This window comes from Bufo gargarizans, chromosome 5, assembly GCF_014858855.1.
Source record: "Bufo gargarizans isolate SCDJY-AF-19 chromosome 5, ASM1485885v1, whole genome shotgun sequence".
NCBI lineage: Eukaryota > Metazoa > Chordata > Amphibia > Anura > Bufonidae > Bufo > Bufo gargarizans.
In genome coordinates this window covers 53,917,396-53,941,986 of record NC_058084.1, presented here as the reverse complement: position 1 = coordinate 53,941,986, position 24,591 = coordinate 53,917,396, and the positions used below count along the sequence as shown (strand labels likewise).

General features: G+C 42.5%; 1 protein-coding gene across 1 annotated transcript in view; it reads right to left on the bottom strand.

Moving 5' to 3' along the window:
* COL14A1 (collagen type XIV alpha 1 chain) overlaps positions 1–24,591 on the bottom strand; it is a 206,430-nt gene that overhangs the window by 127,522 nt on the left and 54,317 nt on the right. The window contains 2 exon segments of the mRNA XM_044294523.1: positions 11,093–11,164; positions 13,327–13,470. Of these exon segments, the coding sequence (XP_044150458.1) occupies positions 11,093–11,164; positions 13,327–13,470 (216 nt within the window).

Here is a 24,591-nt window from a genome sequence, read left to right as displayed (position 1 = left end):
GGGGCAGCAGCTGAATATAACTACGATTTCGGAATGAGCAGACATGCGGCCAAACGAAGAAAAAGTGCATCGAGAAACGAGGACACAGCACTATAAGGTACTGTAACCAGCTTGATAGACGATTTTTGGGTGACAGGTTCCCTTTAAGGGTGTGCTCATCTCTCCCGCAGTATAGCAAGCAACAGATCCATCAGCAAGATTGCCCACCATGTTGACAAATCACCACATAAGACAACATCAAGTCAGACATGGTGTTTTTTTTTTCAATTTTCTCCATTAATAAGGCTGGGGCTCCATGGTTCCTTTAGTCGCTGTGACCAAAGATTGTTGTGTAGCACTGTTTGAATAGCAAATAATGCAAGTGATTGGAGACACGTTGCATTCCCGTGTTGCATGATTGGACAATTCTTGGGTGGGGCCAACTTGTGGGTCTGAACACAACCCCATTTACTTGCATTTTGTTCTTTCATACTTACCAACTGTGCAGTTGGTAAATTTGTGGCAAATGGGACTCACCCCTGGAAATGACCAAAACGATGTAGGACCACCCATTTATGAGATAAGCTTATATAAGCCTCACCCATTTTCATCCTGGGACAGTCTGAATTTGCATGGACAACATGAAAATTTGGGACTTCAGGCAAATACATTTGTTGTAAGGCTGCAGTACTACACAGTGACTTTTGGACACGTGAACGTCTAGTTGTAGCCCCAACCTAAATCTTTCATTATGGTGTGCCCTGTCTATTTTTAATGACAAATTTTTATGTAATAAAAAAGTCACAAGGGCTTCATAAATATGGTGTTCAGCCTGGACAGTTTCCTGGTGTCAATACATTTGTAAATCTGCCCTGGTGGTTCCTCAGGGGCATGTACAGCAGCAGTAAAGTGAGGACACCAGCAAACACCACCCCTTTTCTCATCTTCCTGGGGGGATTGAGATATTGAAGTTAACTACAGTCACACCTGAATTTTGGGGTTTTGAGTCTTATATTTTTGTGTATGTTTATTTAGTTGTCCATGGTCTAAAACAATGGCAGAGATTTATCAAACCCAGTACATAGACATAGTGCAGAGCTGCCCATAGCAACCAATCAGATCACCGCTTTCATTTTGCACGAGGCCAAAGAAAAATGAGAGCCGGTATCTGGTCGCTATAGGCAACAGCTCCCTTCTCCCCTGCGCCAACTTTGATTAATCTCCCTCCATGGTTTAAAGATTCCCCCCTAAAGTTAATATATAATGAATTCCCTAGTGAACTACATTCAACTACATTCAAAAGATTTTTTTTTTAAATCTATGGGGTCATTTATCAAACTGGTGTAAAGTAGAACTGGCTTAGTTGCCCATAGCAGCCAATCAGATTCCTCCTTTCATTTTCCAAAGGAGCTGTGAGAAATGAAAGGTGAAATCTGATTGGTTGCTGTGACCAGCTAAGCCAGTTCTTCTTTACACCAGCTTGATGAATGACTCCATAATTTTTTTCCAGGGGTCCTGAAAAACAAAAGAAATGTTCATCTTAAATCAACTGTAAAAGAAAATGTCAAGTTTAATATAGGAAAAAAAAATGTACAGAAATATGATTTGTGAGTTAAGATGGCGTCCGGCAGTGGTGTCTGGAGCGCTGAAGGCCTTTTTGGGTATCAAAGACATAGATCACTCATACATATTTGCTTTTGGCAGCTCCTTTAAGATGAGTTTAGCAGGCACAACCCTAAAATGGAATAAAGAAGAGTGAGATCATACACAGGTGACATGATAAAACCGCGTCTATGTTTATTACAAGATGAACCAGTGCAGCGATAGTTGTTTTCTGAACGTAGCTTTCATCTTATGTAGTTTTCCCATATACAGTGCCTGTGCAAATGTCACAATGCCCCCCAACAGGCCATGCTTTGGATAGATATTTTTTTTTTTTTTTTTTTTTTTTATTTAATATATCAAAACATTACAAAATAGAAAAGAGGATACAATTCCCCCCCCCCAACCCCAATTCCGTAAAAAAAAAATTTTTTGTATAGATATTGATCCGGGGGTGGGTGGCTATTGTAGATGTCAGGTTCTGCAGCCTGAGAGTCAACTAGAAGAAAGCAGAACTTTGAATGCAGCTCTGAATGTGAATAGTGAGCATGAAATAATGGAAAGTAGAAAGGTAGTGTATTTTCAAAGTTGCTAAACATTACTCGGGCTATGTAATGATGGCAGGAAATGTGTATTGGGAAACTATGGGGGGTATCTATGGCAGGAAATCTGAGATGGGACTGCAGCGAGCCAGTGCAAAGGATGAGAGTGGTAGTAGCCCTGATGAGATTATGTCACTGTGTACTCTCAAGTGCGTTTGTGAAGCTAAATGATGTTGGCCTCTCTAGAGAATCCTATATCGTGGTCAGAAGCAGGAGCTCTGGAGTGTGCTTCCTCTCCTCTGAGTACCTACTCTGCAACTCCCCCCCCCCCCCCCACAGAAGGACCAGCTCACTCCTACCAAGAGGGGAGGAACAGGGTGGTTAGTCCTGTTCCTGTCAACCTTTGCCATCCATACCTATTCTGGCTGGTACATACGGCCCAAAAATTAACATACATAACATAACAATAAAACAATTTGCAGATACCCCCAGGTCTGAGATACTGTAGGATCTGTGGCAGGAACAATGAGGTGTCTGTGGATGACACTATGGGGGGCATTTAAGATCACTTTATGGAGGCAGTTGAGGCTGGGTCACTGCATGAGAGCAACTTTAGGCATTTCTGCACACACAAAGTAATAAGTAATTTTGCTGTGCATTACTACTTTCTATCTAGTGCAAGAAGGGGGCACTCTTTGCACTGGGCTCAAATGGCCCTGCACCTAGTGTGACCCCACGTAGGTCTCTCCCTCTGTACTGGTAATTGTAACATTAGCAAACATGAAAGAATTAGTGACGGGCTATGATGCCCTTCTCTACTTTAAAGGGGGGTGTGGAAAAAAAATAAATAGGTTATGCCGTTATACAGCCTCCTGCACACAGCTCTGCTAAATCGTGATCGCATAACTCCTGTATTCCTTCACATTGCTTTTTGAATGGTAATTTTCTCCATTTTAAGCATCGTGCCCTTGTCTCTCATCCGCTCCAGCCACACAATTGTTAAACTTCTAGCACTGAGGATATCGCTTCCATAGAGACTGCCTGGAAATGCCATTTCTTTGAAAGTCTAAGGGGAAATCCATGTCTAGTACTAGGATTAGGTTTGTGCTCAACTGAAAAAAACTAAATGTAATATCACTATTATTAGTACTGCATATGTGTGGGTCAGCAGACGGCCTAAGAGGGACCTCTGAGGGTTTGTCTGGGTCCCCCAGATCATTTCTGCTCAGTATAGCCTAATCAGAAGCACAGCGCGAAGCTCATAGACACCCATGCAATATCTGTAACAGGCAGAAGGTCCCCGCGTGCACCAGGATCCAGGCGCCCCATAATATCCATACTGTTATACATTCTGGGACAGGTAATAAAAAATGTCTATGGTCCTACTGCACTACCATGAGCCTGCCATCCAGCAGTGCAGATAAATGGCATGTCCCTTTAAATTGGTATTCTAATTTCTGCTGGACCCCATAGGCTCTGTTGTGGCAAGGACCTATTGGAGCACCCCATAAGGACTACTGCTAAGTGTTAATTACCATTGACAGAGTTAATTCAATGTTTCTTGAGTTAAATGTTGTGATTTGTTACGTACATGCACTTAGCAGCATTGTATGGTGAACATATGGTTAACAACTTGGCAAATTGTGATGTCAGGAGATGGACTAGGTCCGCCCCCTAGCTAGTTAGAGAGAGAAGAGTCTAGTCTGAAGCAGCCTGGAGGGAAGATGTGTGTGAGAGACCTCCTGCACAACTACAGTAGGCCCAAGTTCAGAGAAACCAAAACTCTGACCTTACAGCTGCCTAGAAAGCAGCCGTATTGCCAGAGAAAGAGAGACCAGACATCTGAGGAGGTCTAGAACTCACAGGGCCGTGCATTGTACTCACACAGCAAGGTTTATAGCAGAAAGGTTTTGCTGCTGTGGAAGGGAGTACTCCTCACACTTTGAGACCCATTGGCGACCCATATTTCGGTTCTGCACCCCTCAATCCAGGAATTGAAGAAGGACTTAACAGGAACCTTTTTGCAAGCCTTTGGTTCTGCTGTGAGACTGCAAAGTGTCTTTGGAGAGAAGGAGTACTATAACCACCATCAGTGTTCCTGTCCATACGCTGGTATTGAGAGAATATTGCACTGTGACATACTGTTGCTGCTATTTGTACTACAATCCCTATCATTAACTGAGTAAACAGAGACTCTGTTTATTGCAAACAACAGGCCTCATCATTGTCTCCATCACTCACTGGCCCTGCCCTGCACCCAGCAAATCATCCAACATCAAGGTAAACCCCTATCAACACAAGGCAGGAGCCCCAATACCAAGGTGTGCCCTGGGGGAAGAAAGGGTGCACCCTCCAGTCACTGCACACTTGCCACTGTAATCTGTGAGCACTATAACCACCCTCAGAGCCACAATTACCACTCCCATCCTTCACATACCACCCAGCAGTCCGCTGCAATATGATTATGTCAGGCTCTGGTCCTACAAAGGACACTCCCGTCCTTGGTGGTCCAGCCAGGCCCTTCCAAAGTCTACTAATGAGATTCTTTGTGTCTGTGTATGTATAAGGCAATTTTTGTACACGCGGTATGCTAAATGTATAGGAGAACCTTTACATTAGAGACTGCTCTGGACTTAGTGAATACGCTATTGCGTGGCTTGTAGTGCATCAGCGCAGGGCTTTCCAATCCGTCCTGTGCAGTTACATTGATACTGAGGAGGATTAGCCGCCTTGTATACTGCGTACTCTACCGTATATCTTCTCATATTACAGAACTAGAGCCACTGTCCCGATATGCACTGACTTAGATGCTGCTGACTGAAGCAGAGCTGCCGGAAATTTGTCATTAACTTTCCTTGGCAGAAAGCCTGTCAGATCACTACAGTCAACAACGCTTTCTTTCACGTACAGGACCCACAGATTATTTACTGGCCTTGGTTGTGTTCACCAGAAGCCCTTCGGCTTGAGGCGATCATTGCCTTCCAAAATTCAGAATTTACACAATTTACCCCATTTCAAACAGATAATCATACATAGTATATCTATGCCCAGGGTCGGGTTGGCCCAGCAGAGGAAAAAGATCCTCTGGTGGGCCCAGTGTCTGAAGCCATTAGTGGACCCCAAAGGTCCAGGAGATAAAAAAATAAAAAATAAAAATTTTGGAGCTGCCTTTGGAGCTAATGCATTGCCACATGGGTCCATTTCTTTGACTCAAAACCGTTAGACTATATCGATGATACAGGACTTTGGCCCAGTGAATCATTTCCTCCGATGGGCCCAAGGATCCCCAGTCTGACAATATCTATGTCTACCCCTGTGAGGCCTGTCCTACTGACTGGTACACTTTAAAATATGATAAATACAGGGTTTCATTTAACATAAAATTGGCAGATAAATGGGGTGATTACTCTCAGGGTGGCCTTGGCAAAGCTATAGCTTGGTATTCCTTCAACATTTCAGTTCTCCTACTAAATCCTGTATGGAAAAACCCTAGACATGGCAGGTGGGCCTGTTAGTGCTGCCTAGTAACAAGGTCCACCAGTGACCTCAACTCAAGTTATGGCCCTGGACATTGGTTTGAGCAAGATTTTTTCCCAAATTACTCAAAGAAGGCAAATTTCCATCGAATATGCATGATCCTTACTTTGGCTGGGACAGCAAACCAGGACACAAAAGGAAGGGGTTGGTTGAAAAAAGACCAGGCAGTAAAAATATCATTACACCTCGCCCTGTCAATCAAAGTACAGAAGGCGCAACAGTTGCAGAGAGAGCTGAGCCTCTAGGTGTAACGGCAACACCCCCTGTTGCTCCTAGAGTCTCATTTGCATATATTAAAACTTAATTTTTCTCAGAAATACAGACACATATGAACATGGGACCAACACAGATGTCTTCAGATGCCAAGCGTACATGCTACAGGTTAGACAGTGTCATAGGTACAAATCTGCTGACAGATGCCCTTTAAATGTCCTGACCTTTACATTATATATATCCAGAGCCAGATCTAAGTCTGTAGGGGTTAAATATACTATTGGCCCTTCATCCATTACTTTAGAAGAAGAAAAATCCAGACTAGTTCAAATCATCATACCAGTCCATGCTCTTGAATTCTAGATTCTGAAGGTCAACATGGGGTTGCCTTACCCCAGCACTGCCCTATATAATACTGCCAGTCTTCTTATGTATCAGAATGTTTTTTGGGCCCCCTCAAGCACCAGAGCCACCCCCTATAAATGCACCACTGTTCAAGAGCATACTCGACAACAGTTCTCTATTCCCCTTTAGATTTTGCCCTGAGCCTCCCCTCCTTTGTGAGTTCCCCTAGGGTGCTGTATTTGCAGGAACCCTCAAACATTGGGTTCTGCATTTTTTTTAAATCAAAAACTTTGACATACCTATTAGGGGACACGTCTGTTTCAGACAGGAATAGAATACAATATATTCAGTCATATTATATAGATTCTATCTGCAACAGCTCAACCCGAATGTCAGAAAATCTGCAGCTACCGAACAGATGTAAGGCTCATCATGAGGCAAGACGGATGAGAGTGCCACATGGCACATAGCGCTTTTATGTTTGCCAAGGAGAATAAAAGGGCAAAACTCAGATTTACTCTCCAAAACCTTCACTGCGAGGAATTTCAACAGTAAAATTCTGGACAACATGGAAAAGTCAATTTCAAAAAGTCAATTTCAGCTTTCATCCAAATAGTTTACTGCCTCCAAGTCAAGTCCAATGCAACAATTTAAACAGACGTGAATACTTTGTCAGTGAAAGAGGCATTAAATCAATCAGTAGATTGTGATAGGCCCGATTCAGTGGTGTAACTAGAAATGACTGGGCCCCACAGTAAATTTTTGAACATGCCCCCCACCACCCAGAAACTTCTTCCCAAACCCCCCTCCCATGCAATCGTTACTCCTGTGGTTAGTCAAGATCACCCTCTCAGATGAGGCCCGGCAGCCAGGCTCGGACTGGCCCACAGGGGTACAGGGGAATCCCCCGGTGGGCCCCTGGACAAAGTGGGCCCCTAGTCTCCCACCCCCTGCACAAGTGGCACATTACACATTAGACTTACTGCACTACATACACACATTCAATGTACAGCACCTCCACCAGTCTATGTTCATATAAAAAACTAGTTCGAATATTTATTATATTCGAATGTATCCGTATGGTGGGCCCCCAAAATAAATTTTACTGGTGGGCCCTAGGTACCCCAGTCCGACACTGCCGGCGGCAGCCACTCCATCTGTTCCCTACAGTGTCACTGTAAATAATGATTTTGTATAATACTCTTGAGGGGACTCCGACAATAAAATATTTTAGCCCCCCTCCTGGGTGGGCCCGTTCTGAATTCAGGCCCCAAAGCAGCGCTTCCCATGCTTCCCCTATAGATACGCCCCTGGCCCGGTTGCTGAAAACCTGCAGACATGCTGAAAACTAAGGTGGAATACGTTTTTCTTAGAAGAGGTCCCTTGATGATAAACTGATCATGGTGTATTCTACTGCTGGGACCACCAGAGATCAGCCATAAACACATCAGCAAGTGTTCAATTTCCCTACAGCACCCCCACAGGCGAAATGAAGCATTGCACAATTCTCGTGGAGCTGTCTGTATAATGCTTGGATGAGCCAGGTCCTACACTTTTTGTAGCCACTTTCTGCTCTGGCTCTGTGGGTTATGAACAAGGGACAACAAAGGAATAAACCCTTTAATCAAGCAGATTACTTTTACAATGAATTATAAAAAGAGGAAATTTTGTACAAATAAGAAGAGAGAGCTGACTTGAGTCCTTTGTCCGTGTCCCATTAAGTGTTCTGAGGGGCCACAGGTTACATTTTGCCTTGGTCTCCCTCATATTTACTCCAATACAACTTTCACTATCCCCTTGGGGGTGTAACTATGAGAAACACAGAGATAGTTCACCTAAACCTAGCCTGAAGGCCACATAAGGCTACATTCACATGAGCTTTAGAAATACTGCAGGCTTTTCCAGCAGAGGAATAGCCTGCCGGAGTTCTGTGTCCGGCATAGATATACGATGCCGTGAATAACTCTCTGTCTGACTGTCAGACGGCATCCATGCCGGAAAAGACCCCCGGGAGAGGTTGCCGGATCTCATAACCCTAGTGTGAACCTGGTGTAAGAAGACACCACTTTTATATTGTTGGTGGTGGCCCTGTAATGGAATTATTATTTGGGCCCAAGAGCCACAGGTGACCTTTCCTTATCTTCATTGTCTGCATGTTAAAACCGCACTCAGCATTGATGCTTCAATTCTACCGTCTTAAAGGCTACAAGTTGGATTTAACTAAAAAAATATAAATAAATGTAGGTCGGGGGGAACTTATGGAAAATAGACAACGGTGTATGAAGACCTAATTTTCAGGCAATGCACCATGGGAAAAGGTAATGCAAATTAGACCCTACCAGCCAAACCAGCGACACCCATCTGTTAACAGCGCTGTTTCGGGCTTCCTGCTCCTCATCAGTACAGAACGTGATACTGTTTGGCATCATGTGTAGACAATCAGTGCTCTGCTCTAAACTGATGAGGGGCAGAAACCTGAAACAGAGTTATCTACGGATGGGTCTCTAGGTTCAGTCAGTTGCAGCTATTTTGCATACCATAAAATGTAATATTGAAAGGGGTGTAATGTTATATATGTTTTGACCACACTTCGTTATTTCTCCATCTCCTTCTACATTTCTTGTTCTACGATGTAAGACAACTCAGCATAAGATAAAAGGTTTGCTATTGAAGACTCCCACAAACACCTGCATTTTTGGCATTTCTTTAGCCTTTTGATCTTGGTGGGTGAGCAGAGTGTTTGATGTCATCTATATAAGTATTATACCCCCTACCACACCGATAGAAAACACTGCACATCGAGGACAGACACATACGAGAAGGAAAGAGAAGTATAACAGATGACACCAAGAGATTAGCTGGAAAAAATGAAAATAAAATGGATTTTACTGATTTATTCCCTTCACACCACGAACATCGATATCCTGTTAAAAGTTAAAAAAAGGCTAATACAATTTAATAGCAAAATATACAAAGTTATTCAACTTTGGTAAAACTGAGCATGTACAGGAGCTTCCCTCCAGGTGGTGGACAATCTATCACTAGATCTCAAGATGGAGAATAAACCGAGTCCACCACTCTTTTTTCACTGTATTATGGAGTGCTGCCTCGTCTTTCTAAATTATCTGATATTCACCGGATCCATTGCCCAGGGTCCCTGAGGGATTGCACCCTTGTCTCCACTGACTATGCTGCTGTTTTTCCTATTTTTAGATCTTAAGATGGTGATTTTGCTTGGCCAAAACTGCAGACTTGAGAATTGTCGTCAGTTGAGTGGAAGCGACTAAGCCCCGAAATCTGTCTTGGACTTTTGTCATAAAAAGTCAATTACTTGAAAGGGAATCTGTCACCAGCGAGCTCCCTGTCTAACTGTTTGCATAGACACATAGCTGTGGTTGAACTGATTAAAACACAGTTTTCCTTTTTGTTGCTCCAAGGCGCCGCTCCCAACTTATAATACTTTTTGTTAATATGCAAGTTAGGCCTCTGGTGCAATGAGGGTGTCACCGTTGCTCTTGCTGCACCCAAGTTCTGCTCCTTTTTGTGGCTAGCCTCCTCCATGGCTGCTTTGATTGACAGGGACAGGCAGTGGCAATGCAGTGAGGTAGCGGCTGGCCACAGAAATAAGTGGAGCTTGGGTGCAACAAGCGCAACGGTGACACCCTTATTGCACCAAAGGCCTAATTTGCATATTAAGAGAAAGTATCCTAACTTGGGAACGGAGCCTCGGATCAACAAAAGAAAAAAAATAGGGTTTTAATCAGGTGAACCTCAGCTATGTGTCTATGCAAAGAGCTGGACAGGGAGGTCGCTGGTGACAGATTCCATTTAACTTAATTTACTTACTGATTCCTTTAAATGATGAGTAGATCTTCATGTTAGGTCACCAGACCGCTCTTCTGTTGTTTCCCAAACACTTGCATTTTGACTTGCCACAACACTCAACTGTCTTAGCAAGGATGCACTGGCACCCAACTGACCCCCTTGGTTTATAATGGGATCCTTCAGCTTCTGTTGTAAGGAGGGTAGAGCTGCATGGTCATGTATGAAGAAGGCACAGATGTTAATAGGTAATTCATTCTGCCTGCTATCTGTGTTATGGAGCCTTACGCTGGCTGATAAATTTGGCGCACCTCTGGATATTTTTGCCTTAATTTGATACCAATTATTGGTTAGCTTACGTTGCAGTGGAGGTCCACATTGATTACTGGTGTGTTTTTGATGCATCTCATTGTATACATATTTATGAAACTAGGAAGCCAAAAAAATAATGCAATGCACCTCGCCCACTGAAAGATCATGGCTTAGCGGGAAAGGGAATGGCATAAAACATGGCATGATTTGGTGATCTAAAGTTAGACAAAAATGTCTAGCCATGCACCAGATTTATCATCCAGTCTGAGACATGGCCCTCATCTATAGACTGTCTAGTTTTTGCAATCTACATTTTAGATAGACCTGGCGGATGAATGACAAATCTTAATCCACACCCCTTTCTTGCTAAACCACATCCCAACTAAGTCATGTCCCTTGAAATCGGAGGTGCAGGGGATATTTATTTTTGGCTTACTTGCTTCATAGATATGTCTGGAATGAGATGCACCAAAGGGCACCAAAAACCCACCAATTTTTAGTATAAATTAGATTTTTAGTTGCAGCCGCAATTATAATTATGGACCATAGCGTGAAGGAATCCCAGTGCTCAGCAGATGTATAGATGGAGAATATGTATAAATAAAATTGACAGTAGTTTCTGTATATACTTGGGAAGAAAAAAGCACAGGCTTTAAAAAAAATTAGGAAATGAAAAGTTTTTTTTAATTGAACCAACACCCGAAAGAAGTCAGAAAGAGTCGAGAGATTTCATGTCTTACCTTCCTCTGGGACATTGTTTTGACTTTCAACCTTACGATTTCTACTAGACTTTTTCTTCCCCAAATCTTTGACTGAAAATGAAACAGACACAGAGAAGTATAAGAAAGCAGTTGCTCTGCTATAGAGGTAATGAACAGTAAATCAATCTTCACAAAGTGAAAAGAATCTAAAGTCTGGCTCGACATCTCACCTCAAAGTTGTAATGAGATGTAGTATGGAATGCATATATTTCTATGGGGCCCTAATGTTCCACCACACACATCTTACTAAGTGCCACACTAAGTAAATTTCTAACCTCATACAAGCCTTTATAAGGGTATTCCAGCCAAAAACTTCTATAACCTATTGACTGGGGTCCAACAACTGATCACTTGAAGAAAGTAATAAGGAATAGTATAAATGGAGTGCCGGTAAAGAGTGTATCCTTGTCGGGGTCCCAGAGGTTAGATCCTCAAGATCCAAGACTTATTACTTACTTTATCTACTAAGGTCTGATCGTTGGAACTCATACTGACCACTAGAAAGGAGGACCATGATCCCTCACCCAGCCATGGCAAGAAAGAGTTTGAATGGAGTTGTGGTCATGAAGTGGAAGTAGTGGGTCCACTACTCAGCGGTCCCAAGATCTAACATTTCAATGATTTCCAGGTCCATGCTGGTCTCTGCTTCCTAGTGCTTCTCAGCACACAGGAAATGTGGTTCAGGCGTGTCACCCCTGTGACCAGAGATTGGCTGAGGGTCTTTTTCTGTATGTCAAGAAGCACCAGAAAGCAGAGACCAGCATGGACCTGATCAGCATTGGAAAGGGAGTGGTGGTGGATCAGTAGGGGCGAGTATCACTTATTTAGTTTTTTTATGCCAGTCTGATCCTTTAAACAAAAATTAAACAAAAATTGGCCGGACAACCCCTTTAATCTCTGACAGATTTATAAAGCTAGACCCAAACAGCAACTTGTACTGTGCAGTAGTCAACTGAACTAAAACTACAACAATGGCCCAAATTTACCAAAAATTGGTCTATGGGCTTATGCACATGAACATATACCGGCCGAGCCTGTTCTGCGGACCTCTAATTGTGGTCTGCAATGCACGAGCACCGACCGTAGGGCCGGCATATATGCAAAGGCAGAACCCATTTACTGGAATGGGGTCCACAATCCGCATCTGACGGTCCACACTGAGAAAAAACTGTGCAGTCACTACTTTTTTTTGCGGTGCAGACCCACGGACAGAAAACCCACAGAAGCACTCCGTAGTGCTTCCATGCCTCCGTTCCACACCGCACCTTCCGGATTGTGGACCCATTGTGGACTCCGGATTGTGGCCATGTGCATGAGCTCTAAAAAAAAGTGGTGCAAATTGGTGCAATTTGGTGCATCTAGGCTTTCTACACTTTTTATGACATGAACAAGTGGCAGGGCTTACGGTGTGCTATGCTGCACCAAAATTGCACTACAATTATGGCACAAAAATCTGTTACAAAGTAAGATGACCAATGCTTGGTGTAGTCAGAAAAAGTGTCTATCACTGCACCAGATTTATCATCCAACCTTTGACAAATCTGGTACAAGTCTACACAGCCGGCCTAAGCTTACAACATCTTTAGGGCTTATTCACACATCCGTAGGCCATCCATGCCCGTATTGTGGACCATTTACTTGAATGGATCCACAAGATACAGTGTGGAGGCACAGATCGGAAGCCCGTGGAAGCACTACAAAGCGTTTCCATGGGCTTTTGGGTCCATGCCTCCGTTCCTGAAAAAGATAGAATATTTCCAATCTTTTGCCATATATTGCGGCATGTCAATGGGTCTGTGCCGCAATATGGGATTCACACGGCCGGTGCCCATGCACTTTGGACCACAATTTGTGGTCCTCAGCATGGACACATGCGACCTACGGTCGTGTGACTAAGCCCTTACGATTCCTAAATTTGGGTCAATGTGCACATTAACAAAAGAGTGTAAATACAATGTGGCAGACGCTGGGGTCATATTCGCGCCCTGGAGCATGAAGGGGTCCATAAAGATCCTTGGTCCCATATGGGGAGACTAGTACTATCCATGATGCATCAATGATGGGGCCCTCAAGCTTCAACTTACCCTTCTAAATGATATTAATTACAGTGAATTCAGTGTTACAGTAAGTCATGTAGATATAACTGAAAGCCACTGTCACTGTGATCTGATCTTGGGTTCTTGGGTATATTTTATCAGGTCACGGTTACCTACTTCTAAATTCTCCTCGCACTGGCACACTTTCATCATCTTCATTAAATGCAATGACCTGCACGGCATAACTGCGGTCAGGATCAAGTCTCTGGATGACTGCTCGGGTCGCTGTGTTTTGAAGATTTAGTTGGTTGGTTCTCCCACCTGAACATGAGAAGACATTGAGTCAGACATCTGTCATCATGCGGGAAAAATGAAAGGACAGCATCACTGTATCTGTTTACACCGCACGGCAAGGATACTCCTTTGTTCGTTGGTAATCGCTGGCCACAAAGCTGACAGTCACCAGAGTACCAGGGATCGTTTTCTGCTGATAATACTATTTTTGAAGCCTCATTTAAATTAAAAAGCCAGTAAAATGTGAAATGTTAAACTTTTATTGTGGTTTTTATATTGCTATTCTTATATATATATCCTTAGGGAGCAGTATTAGTTATATATTTTTTTTTACAAGTGGGGCAGTACAACAGTAATTATATTCCTGTACGTAGGAAGCCGTATTATAGTAAATATATTCTTGTACATAGGAGCAGTATTATTGTAGTTATATTCTTGTACATAGGAGCAGTATTATTGTAGTTATATTCTTGTACATAGGAGGCAGTATTATAGTAGTTATATTTTTGTACATAGGAGGCAGTATTATACACTACGTGCAGAATTATTAGGCAAATTAGTATTTTGACCACATCATCCTCTTTATGCATGTTGTCTTACTCCAAGCTGTATAGGCTCGAAAGCCTACTACCAATTAAGCATATTAGGTGATGTGCATCTCTGTAATGAGAAGGGGTGTGGTCTAATGACATCAACACCCTATATCAGGTGTGCATAATTATTAGGCAACTTCCTTTCCTTTGGCAAAATGGGTCAAAAGAAGGACTTGACAGGCTCAGAAAAGTCAAAAATAGTGAGATATCTTGCAGAGGGATGCAGCACTCTTAAAATTGCAAAGCTTCTGAAGCGTGATCATCGAACAATCAAGCGTTTCATTCAAAATAGTCAACAGGGTCGCAAGAAGCGTGTGGAAAAACCAAGGCGCAAAATAACTGCCCATGAACTGAGAAAAGTGAAGCGTGCAGCTGCCAAGATGCCACTTGCCACCAGTTTGGCCATATTTCAGAGCTGCAACATCACTGGAGTGCCCAAAAGCACAAGGTGTGCAATACTCAGAGACATGGCCAAGGTAAGGCTACTTTCACACTAGCGTTCGTCGGTCCGCTCGTGAGCTCCGTTTGAAGGAGCTCACGAGCGGACCCGAACGCCTCCGTCCAGCCCTGATGCAGTCTGAATGGATGCGGATCCGCTCAGACTGCATCAGTCTGGCGGCGTTCAGCCTCCGCTCCGCTCGCCTCCGCACGGACAGGCGGACAGCTGAACGCTGCTTGCAGCGTTCGGGTGTCCGCCTGGCCGTGCGGAGGCGTGCGGATCCGTTCAGACTTACAATGTAAGTCAATGGGAACGGATCCGCTTGAAGATGTCACCATATGGCTCAATCTTCAAGCGGATCCGTCCCCCATTGACTTTACATTGAAAGTCTGAACGGATCCGCGCAGGCTACTTGCGCACTTGCGAATTTTTTTAAAGTTATTAATGCAGACGGATCCGTACTGAACGGAGCCTCCGTCTGCATTAATATGATCGGATCCATTCAGAACGGATCCGATCGAACGCTAGTGTGAAAGTAGCCTTAGAAAGGCTGAAAGACGACCACCACTGAGCAAGACACACAAGCTGAAATGTCAAGACTGGGCCAAGAAATATCTCAAGACTGATTTTTCTAAGGTTTTATGGACTGATGAAATGAGAATGAGTCTTGATGGGCCAGATGGCTGGATTGGTAAAGGGCAGAGAGCTCCAGTCCGACTCAAACGCCAGCAAGGTGGAGGTGGAGTACTGGTTTGGGCTGGTATCATCAAAGATGAGCTTGTGGGGCCTTTTTGGGTTGAGGATGGAGTCAAGCTCAACTCCCAGTCCTACTGCCAGTTTCTGGAAGACACCTTCTTCAAGCAGTGGTACAGGAAGAAGTCTGCAAGGTAAGAAAAACATGATTTTCATGCAGGACAATGCTCCATCACACGCGTCCAAGTACTCCACAACGTGGCTGGCAAGAAAGGGTATAAAAGAAGAAAATCTAATGACATGGCCTCCTTGTTCTCCTGATCTGAACCCCATTGAGAACCTGTGGTCCATCATCAAATGTGAGATTTACAAGGAGGGAAAACAGTACACCTCTCTGAACAGTGTCTGGGAGGCTGTGGTTGCTGCTGCACGCAATGTTGATGGTGAACAGATCAAAACACTGACAGAATCCATGGATGGCAGGCTTTTGAGTGTCCTTGCAAAGAAAGGTGGCTATATTGGTCACTGATTTGTTTTTGTTTTGTTTTTGAATGTCAGAAATGTATATTTGTGAATGTTGAGATGTTATATTGGTTTCACTGGCAAAAATAAATAATTGAAATGGGTATATATTTGTTTTTTGGTAAGTTGCCTAATAATTATGCACAGTAATAGTCACCTGCACACACAGATATCCCCCTAAAATAGCTAAAACTAAAAACTACTTCCAAAAATATTCAGCTTTGATATTAATGAGTTTTTTGGGTTCATTGAGAACATGGTTGTTGTTCAATAATAAAATTAATCCTCAAAAATACAACTTGCCTAATAATTCTGCACTCCCTGTAGTAGTTACAGTCTTGTACATAGGAGCAGTATTATAGTAGTGATATTCTTGTACATAGGAGGCAGTATTATAGTAGTTATATTCTTGTACATAGGAGCAGTATTATAGTAGTTATATTCTTGTACATAGGAGCAGTAATATAGTAGTTATATTCTTGTACATAGGAGCAGTATTATAGTAGTGATATTCTTGTACATAGGAGCAGTATTATAGTAGTTATGTTCTTGTACATAGGAGGCAGTATTATAGTAGTTATATTCTTGTACATAGGAGCAGTATTATAGTAGTTATATTCTTGTACATAGGAGCAGTATTATAGTAGTTATATTCTTGTACATAGGAGCAATATTATAGTAGTTATATTCTTGTATATAGTAGCAGTATTATAGTAGTTATAGTCTTGTACATACAAGCAGTATTATAGTAGTTATATTCTTGTACATAGGAGGCAGTATTATAGTAGTTATATTCTTGTACATAGGATGCAGTATTATAGTATTTATATTCTTGTACATAGGATGCAGTATTATAGTAGTTATATTCTTGTACATAGGAGCAGTATTATAGAAGTTATTATATTCTTGCACATAGTATGCAGTATTATAGTAGTTATATTGTTGTACATAGGGGCAGTTATATAGTAGTTATATTCTTGTACATAGGAGCAGTATTATAGTAGTTATATTTTTGTACATAGGAGGCAGTATTATAGTAGTTACAGTCTTGTACATAGGAGCAGTATTATAGTAGTTATATTCTTGTACATAGGAGCAGTATTATAGTAGTTATGTTCTTGTACATAGGAGGGAGTATTATAGTAGTTATATTCTTGTACATAGGAGGGAGTATTATTAGTAGTTATATTCTTGTACATAGGAGCAGTATTATAGTAGTTATGTTATTGTACATAGGAGGGAGTATTATAGTAGTTATATTCTTTACATAGGATGCAGTATTATAGAAGTTATATTCCTGTACATAGGAGCAGTATTATAGTAGTTATATTCTTTGTACATAGAGGCAGTATTATAGTAGTTATATTCTTGTACATAGGAGCAGTATTATAGTAGCTATATTCTTGTACATAGGAGCAGTATTATAGTAGTTATATCTTGTACATAGGATGCAGTATTATAGTAGTTATATTCTTGTACATAGGAGCAGTATTATAGTAGTTATATTCTCGTACATAGGAGCAGTATTATAGTAGTTATATTCTTGTACACTAGGAGCAGTATTATAGTAGTTATATTCTTGTACATAGGAGCAGTATTATAGTAGTTATATTCTTGTACATAGGAGCAGTATTATAGTAGTTATATTCTTGTACATAGGAGCAGTATTATAGTAGTTATATTCTTGTACATAGGAGCAGTATTATAGTAGTTATATTCTTGTACATAGGATGCAGTATTATAGTAGTTATATTCCTTGTACATAGGAGCAGTATTATAGTAGTTATATTCTTGTACATAGAGGCAGTATTATAGTAGTTATATTTTGTACATAGGAGGCAGTATTATAGTAGTTATATTCTTGTACATAGGAGCAGTATTATAGTAGTTATATTCTTGTACATAGGAGGCAGTATTATAGTAGTTATATTCTTGTACATAGGAGCAGTATTATAGTAGTTATATTCTTGTACATAGGAGCAGTATTATAGTAGTTATATTCTTGTACATAGGAGCAGTATTATAGTAGTTATATTCTTGTACATAGGAGCAGTATTATAGTAGTTATATTCTTGTACATAGGAGCAGTATTATAGTAGTATACATAGGAGGCAGTATTATAGTAGTTATATTCTTGTACATAGGAGCAGTATTATAGTAGTTATATGCTTGTACATAGGAGGAAGTATTATAGTAGTTATATTCCTGTATATAGGAGCAGTATTATAGTAGTTATATTCCTGTACATAGGAGCAGTATTATAGTAGGTATATTCTTGTATATAGGAGCAGTATTATAGTAGTTATATTCTTGTACATAGGAGCAGTATTATAGTAGTTATATTCTTGTACATAGGAGCAGTATTATAGTAGTTATAGTCTTGTACATAGGAGCAGTATTATAGTAGTTATATTCTTGTACATAGGAGCAGTATTATAGTAGTTATATTCTTGTACATAGGAGGCAGTATTATAATAGTTATATTCTTGTACATAGGAGCAGTAATATAGTAGTTATATTCTTGTACATAGGAGCAGTATTATAGAAGTTATATTTTTGTACATAGGATGCAGTATTATAGTAGTTATATTCTCGTACATAGGAGCAGTATTATAGTAGTTATATTCTTGTACATAGGAGCAGTATTATAGTAGTTATATTCTTGTACATAGAAGCAGTGTTATAGTAATTATATTCTTGTGCATAGGGGCAGTATTATAGTATTTATATTCTTGTACATAGGAGCAGTATTATAGTAGTTATATTCTTGTACATCGGAGCAGTATTATAGTAGTTATATTCTTGTACATAGGAGCAGTATTATAGTAGGTATATTCTTGTACATAGGACCAGTATTTTAGTAGTTATATTCTTGTACATAGGAGGCAGTATTATAGTAATTATATTCTTGTACATACGGGAAAGTATTATAGTAGTTATATTACTATATATAGGAGGCAACATTAGTGTCAGTTTTAGTGGTAAGTACCTTGGGTGGCAGTCATCAATCTGGTCTACAAGTAAAAATGATTCTAAGGATGCACCCTTCAGCAGTACAGATACATTATGGAGGAAACATGATCTCAGCTCACTGCTGCATTATAGAAGATTTTTTTCTTCTCCTTACACATGGCTGTAATGGGAATTTTAGCTATTGATGTCACATCTTGCAAATACTAGCTGCAATTTTTTTGCCCGTATAAAGATGCCCACAATGCATTCCTATTGCTGCAACGATTTTTTTTGTCTGAGGCTGGCATGTAACCTGGCCTTTTAAACAGAACACAGTTATAGACATCTACATAATATCATTTCCTTTCTGCCTACAGATTGACATTGGGAACTTAACATTCTGTTCTGTTTTGTGACCACAACATAGAAATTCTGAATTCTCTGATGTTTTGTGTTCAGATGAAAACAATGACAGTGAATGGTGTGAGGGGACAGGAATAAACTGGGATATTGTTCCCATCATATGTCAGCTGCCTAAGACGTGAGACAAGCCATTTTGGGAACAATCTACTATTGTGTCTCAGGGACCCACCACGTTTTTATAGACACAGATCCAGCTAGTAAAAGCAGCAGATAGGAAAGGTGCCAGGTTCAATTTCAAGCTTTGCTTGGTTCATGGAAATGTCTAGATATCCTACATCATTCATCATCAGGTCGTTACTTCCCACCTCTACAAGGCTACATCTCATAGGTTTTCATCAGCAGTCTAATGTGTATGGAGGTTCGGTGATGCAGACAATGGGGGTAACAGAGGTGGATTGGAAACTTAAAGTGGCTCTGGAAAAAAAAAAAAGTGGCCCCATGTTGTAGGCAGGACTAAATTGATAGAAGACGGGGCAACATAAGTAGACAGGGGCTGCAATACCACAGTGCAGGACAAAGTACCGCCCCAGCAGAACCAAATACCACACTGCAGGACAAAGTACCGCCCCAGCAGAACCAAATACCACAGTGCAGCACAAAGTACCGCCCCAGCAGAACCAAATACCACAGTGCAGGACAAAGTACCGCCCCAGCAGAACCAAATACCACAGTGCAGGACAAAGTACCGCCCCAGCAGGACCAAATACCACAGTGCAGGACAAAGTACCGCTTCAGCAGAACCAAATACCACAGTGCAGGACAAAGTACCGCCCCAGCAGAACCAAATACCACAGTGCAGGACAAAGTACCGCTCCAGCAGAACCAAATACGACAGTGCAGGACAAAATACTGCCGCCCTCTCTACAGTATTCAAATGTGTCACTGTCTTCAGGACGGTAATACAGTTGAGTTCAGAAGGGCACCTGTGGCCATCAGAAGAGATTGGGTGGCCGCCTGGGCATCGGCCCACAGGTAAATTTCCCTGTAAGGTCTATGGCCAATCCGCCCCTGAGGGTTAATCAGGTAGATTTTGTCCATGGGTAGCTTTAGTGTCTTTTGACTGGTAGTTTTCACCGAGAACATGGCTGGTCTGGGAATGCTGCACCCTCAGTCTCATCTATGGTACAGCTAATGATACCGAACAATATCACACACTAGACAGATTTGAAGTCAAATTTTCATTGAGTTATTTCACTGAATTCTTCAGTTCTTAGTTGCTTGTGAAAACTGGAATGAGAATTTTATATAAGAAGAGGGAGACACTGATGGTGTGATTGGTGTGTGCTTAAAGGGGTATTCCCATCTCAGACATTGGGGGGTGCCCCCAATGTCTGATAGGTGCAAGTCCCACATGTGGGACCCACATCTATGCTTAGAACCGAGCCTGCAAATTGCCGGAGGGTGCAACGCGCATGCATGGCTGCCCTCTCTGTTCATTTCTACGGGAGCGCCGAAAACAGCCAAGCGGCACGCTCGGCAATTTTCGGAAGTCCCATTGAAATGAATGGGAAGCGCTCTACGCAAATGTGGCCACCTCTCCATTCATTTCTATGGGGCTGACGGAAATAGCCAAGCCAGCGCTCAGCTATTTTCAGTGCTCCCATAAGAATGAAGGGAGGGCAGCCGTACATGCACGGTGCGCCCTCCGGCACTTTGCTGCATCGTAGCGATATGCGGCATCCTAGCGATATGCCCCCTTTAAAATAATAGTACTATGTTTTTTACAAATTTTGTATTAGATAGATATATGATAGATAGATAGATAGATAGATAATGAAATAAATAAATACATTGATACATATGAGAGAGGAGACTAGATAGATAAACAGTAGTGAGTGCACCCCTCACATTTGTGTAAATATTTCATTATATATTTTCATGGGACAACACTGAAGATACAATGTACAGTAGTCAGTGTACGGCTTGTATAACTGTGTAAATTTGGTGTGCCCTCAAAGTAACTCAACACACAGCCATTAATGTCTAAACCGCTGGCAACAAAAGTGAGTACACTCCTAAGTGAAAATGGCCAAATTGTGCCCAGTTAGCCAGTTTTCCCTCCCTGGTGTCATGTGACTTGTCAGGTGTGTCAAATTTGGTGTTATCGCTCTCACACTCTCACATACTGGTCCCTTGAATTTCAACATGGCTCCTCATGGCAAAGAACTCTCTGAGATTTGAAAAAAAGAATTGTTGCTCTACATAAAGATGGCCTACCTAGGCACGGTGGACAAGACAGGTTCTACTCAGAACAGGCCTCGCCGTGGTCGACCAAAGAAATTGAGTGCACGTGCTCAGATCCAGAGGCTGTATACAGTGTATGAGTGCTGCCAGCATTGCTGCGGAGGTTACAGGGCTGGGGGGTCTGTATGGATGGTCTGTATGGATGTCATTCCAGCTTCTTCTAAAGATGAAAAGCCCCCAAACAGTTTGCTGAAGACAAGCAGACTAAGGACATGAATTACTGGAACCATGTCCTGTGGTCTGATGAGACCAAGATAAACGTATTTGTTTTAGATGGTGTCAAGCATGTGTGGCGGCAACCAGGTGAGGAGCACAAAGGCAAGTGTGTCTTGCCTACAGTCAAACATGGTGGTGGGAGCGTCATGGTTTGGGGCTCCATGAGTGCTGCTGACTGTGGGGAGCTACAGTTCATTGAGGGAACCATGAATGCCAACATGTACTAAACCAGAGCATGATCCCCTCCCTTCAGAAACTGGGCTGCAGGGCGGTATTCCAACATGATACTGACCCCAAACACACCTCCAAGATGACCACTGAGGGTAAAGGTGTTGGACTGGACAAGCATGTCTCCAGACCTAAACCCTAATGAGCATCTGTGGGGAATCCGGAAGGTGGCGGAGAGCAAGGTCTCTAGCAGTCACCAGCTCCGTGATGTTGTCATGGAGGGGTGGAAGAGGATTCCAGTGGCAACCTGTGAAGCTGTAGTAAACTCCATGCCCAAGAGAGTTAAGGCAGAATAATGGTGGCCACACAAAATATTAACACTTTGGGCACAATTTGGCCATTTTCACTTAGGGGTGTACAGTGGCGTAGAGTGGGTTGCCAGCACCCTGGGCAAGCCAAGTATTGCGCCCTCCCCAACCTGTGGCCACGCCCCCTTTTTTTTACAGATAATGTAGTAGATGTCACTTGCAGTCCTATGTAACACCACAGATAACACAGTGATAACTCTCTGTGTACAGATAATGGAGTAGATAGGTGTGAGCCCCCAGAATTCAGAACACGCACAGTGTGACCTGAAGTCTGGGGCCAGGCTGCTACAGTGTGGGACAAATTCTATATACCCCTTCCATCACTACAGAACATACAGGGTAATACAGCACACATACCTCTTACATCCAGTGATGTCTCCTTTGATGTAGATGGTCTCTTTCCTCATCTTCTCCTTTCAGACCTTCAGACCAGACCACCATTTTTCAGCCATTTCTCATCTCTGCAGTTTGACAAAAAAATAATCTTAGTTTACTACTTTTCCATCATCCTCCCAATTTCTGGATAAATCATCCTACCACCCCTAATACTCTGCCTGACGTGCTCCCCAATACTATACTGCAGAAACAGATAAACCCCCCTGATAATACTAGTACCATGCAGAGCGTGCCCTTCAATAATAATTGGCACACAGTGCCCTAAGATAACTGCGCCCAGCAAATAGTGCCCCTGACACTAATAGTGTAAACATAACGTCCCCCAAAAATAATTGTGGTAAGCTGATACTGTGCCAAGGTGCCCCCACAGTAATAGTGCTCCCAAAAGTCCCACCAATAGTAATAATTCTCTGCTAGAGCACACATGGTAGTAATAGTGCTCCTACAGTACCCCCAACATGTCCCCACTGTGCCCCAAAAGTAATAATGCTCCCATAGTGCCCATACTAGTAATCATGTTCCCCCTAGACCCCCAGTAGTAATAAAGCCCACCATAATGCCCCCCAGTACTAATAATTCTCCTTATAATGTGACAGTGCAAAAAAATACCCCCTTTTAATACCCCCAGTTGAGCTAATATCCCCATAGTGCCCCCTATAATGTGCCAGTATAAAATACCCCTATATAGTTCCCCCAATAAATGCCCCCATAGTGCTCCTCTCCCCCCTTCCTCCTAGTGCCCCCCATAATATACCAGTATAAAATGCCCCATATATAGTGCCCCAGTAGATGCCCTCAGTTTCCCTCATAATTTGCAAGTATAAAATACCCCTTCTTAGAGCCCCCGTAGATGACTCCATAGTACTCCTCTCCCCCTTCTCCATAGTACCCACGATAATGTGCCCCAGTATAAAATGCCCCTATACAGAGCCCCCCATATAAACTATTCCTTCTTTGTGGCCTCAGTAGATGCCCTCAATAATGTGCCAGTAAGAAGTGCCCCCATAGATGCCCCGATAGTGACCCCCAATAATGTGCCAGTAAGTTCCCTCATAGATGCCCCCCACTCATGTGCCAGTGAGAAGTGCCTCCCATAGATGGCCCCCAATCACGTGCCAGTAAGAAGTGCCCCCCCAATCATGTGCCAGTGAGAAGTGCCCCCATAGATGGCCCCCCAATCATGTGCCAGTAGCCAGTATTGTACCATATAAAAAAAATAAACACTTATACTTACTTCCATGGCAGCGATGCGATGCAGGCCTCTTCCGGCCTGAGTCCCACGCTGTATGGCTCAAGCGGCGCGATGACATCATCGCGCGCTGCCTGCACTGGCCTCTGATAGCCTATCAGAGGAACGGGGAAAGGAGACGCCTCTCCCCTGCCCCGCAGCACATCCATCTGTATCGCTGTCCTGAGGACGGCGATACAGATGACTATGGGGATGAGCGCTTCCACAATGGAAGCGCTCATCTCCCTGTGCCCTGCCACTGCCCCCCACTTGGGAGCAGGTCTGAGCGACCACCTCACTTTGCCTAATTGGTGGTGCGGCCCTGCTGGCGCCCCTTAAAATTTTGGGCCCAGGGCAAAGGCCACCCTGTCCCCCCCCCCCCCCCCCCCACGCTACGCCACTGGGGGTGCACTCACTTTTGTTGCCAGCGGTTTAGACATTAATGGCTGTGGGTTGAGTTACCAAATTTCCAGTTATACAAGCCGTACACTGACTACTGTACATTGTATCTTCAGTGCTGTCCCATGAAAAGATATAATGAAATATTTACACAAATGTGAGGGGTGCACTCACTTCTGTGAGATACTGTATATGAGATAAATAGGAAACACCTGACTCTAATTTTACCTTTAAATATCTGCTAATCCTAAAGGTTCACATACTTTTGCTGTTCACATGTGATATCGCATCATTTTTCTCAATATACAGACGTGGACAAAATTGTTGGTACCCTTTGGTCAATGAAAGAAAAAGTCACAATGGTCACAGAAATAACTTTAATCTGACAAAAGTAATAATAAATTAAAATTCTATAAATGTTAACCAATGAAAGTCAGACATTGTTTTTCAACCATGCTTCAACAGAATTATGTAAAAAAATAAACTCATGAAACAGGCATGGACAAA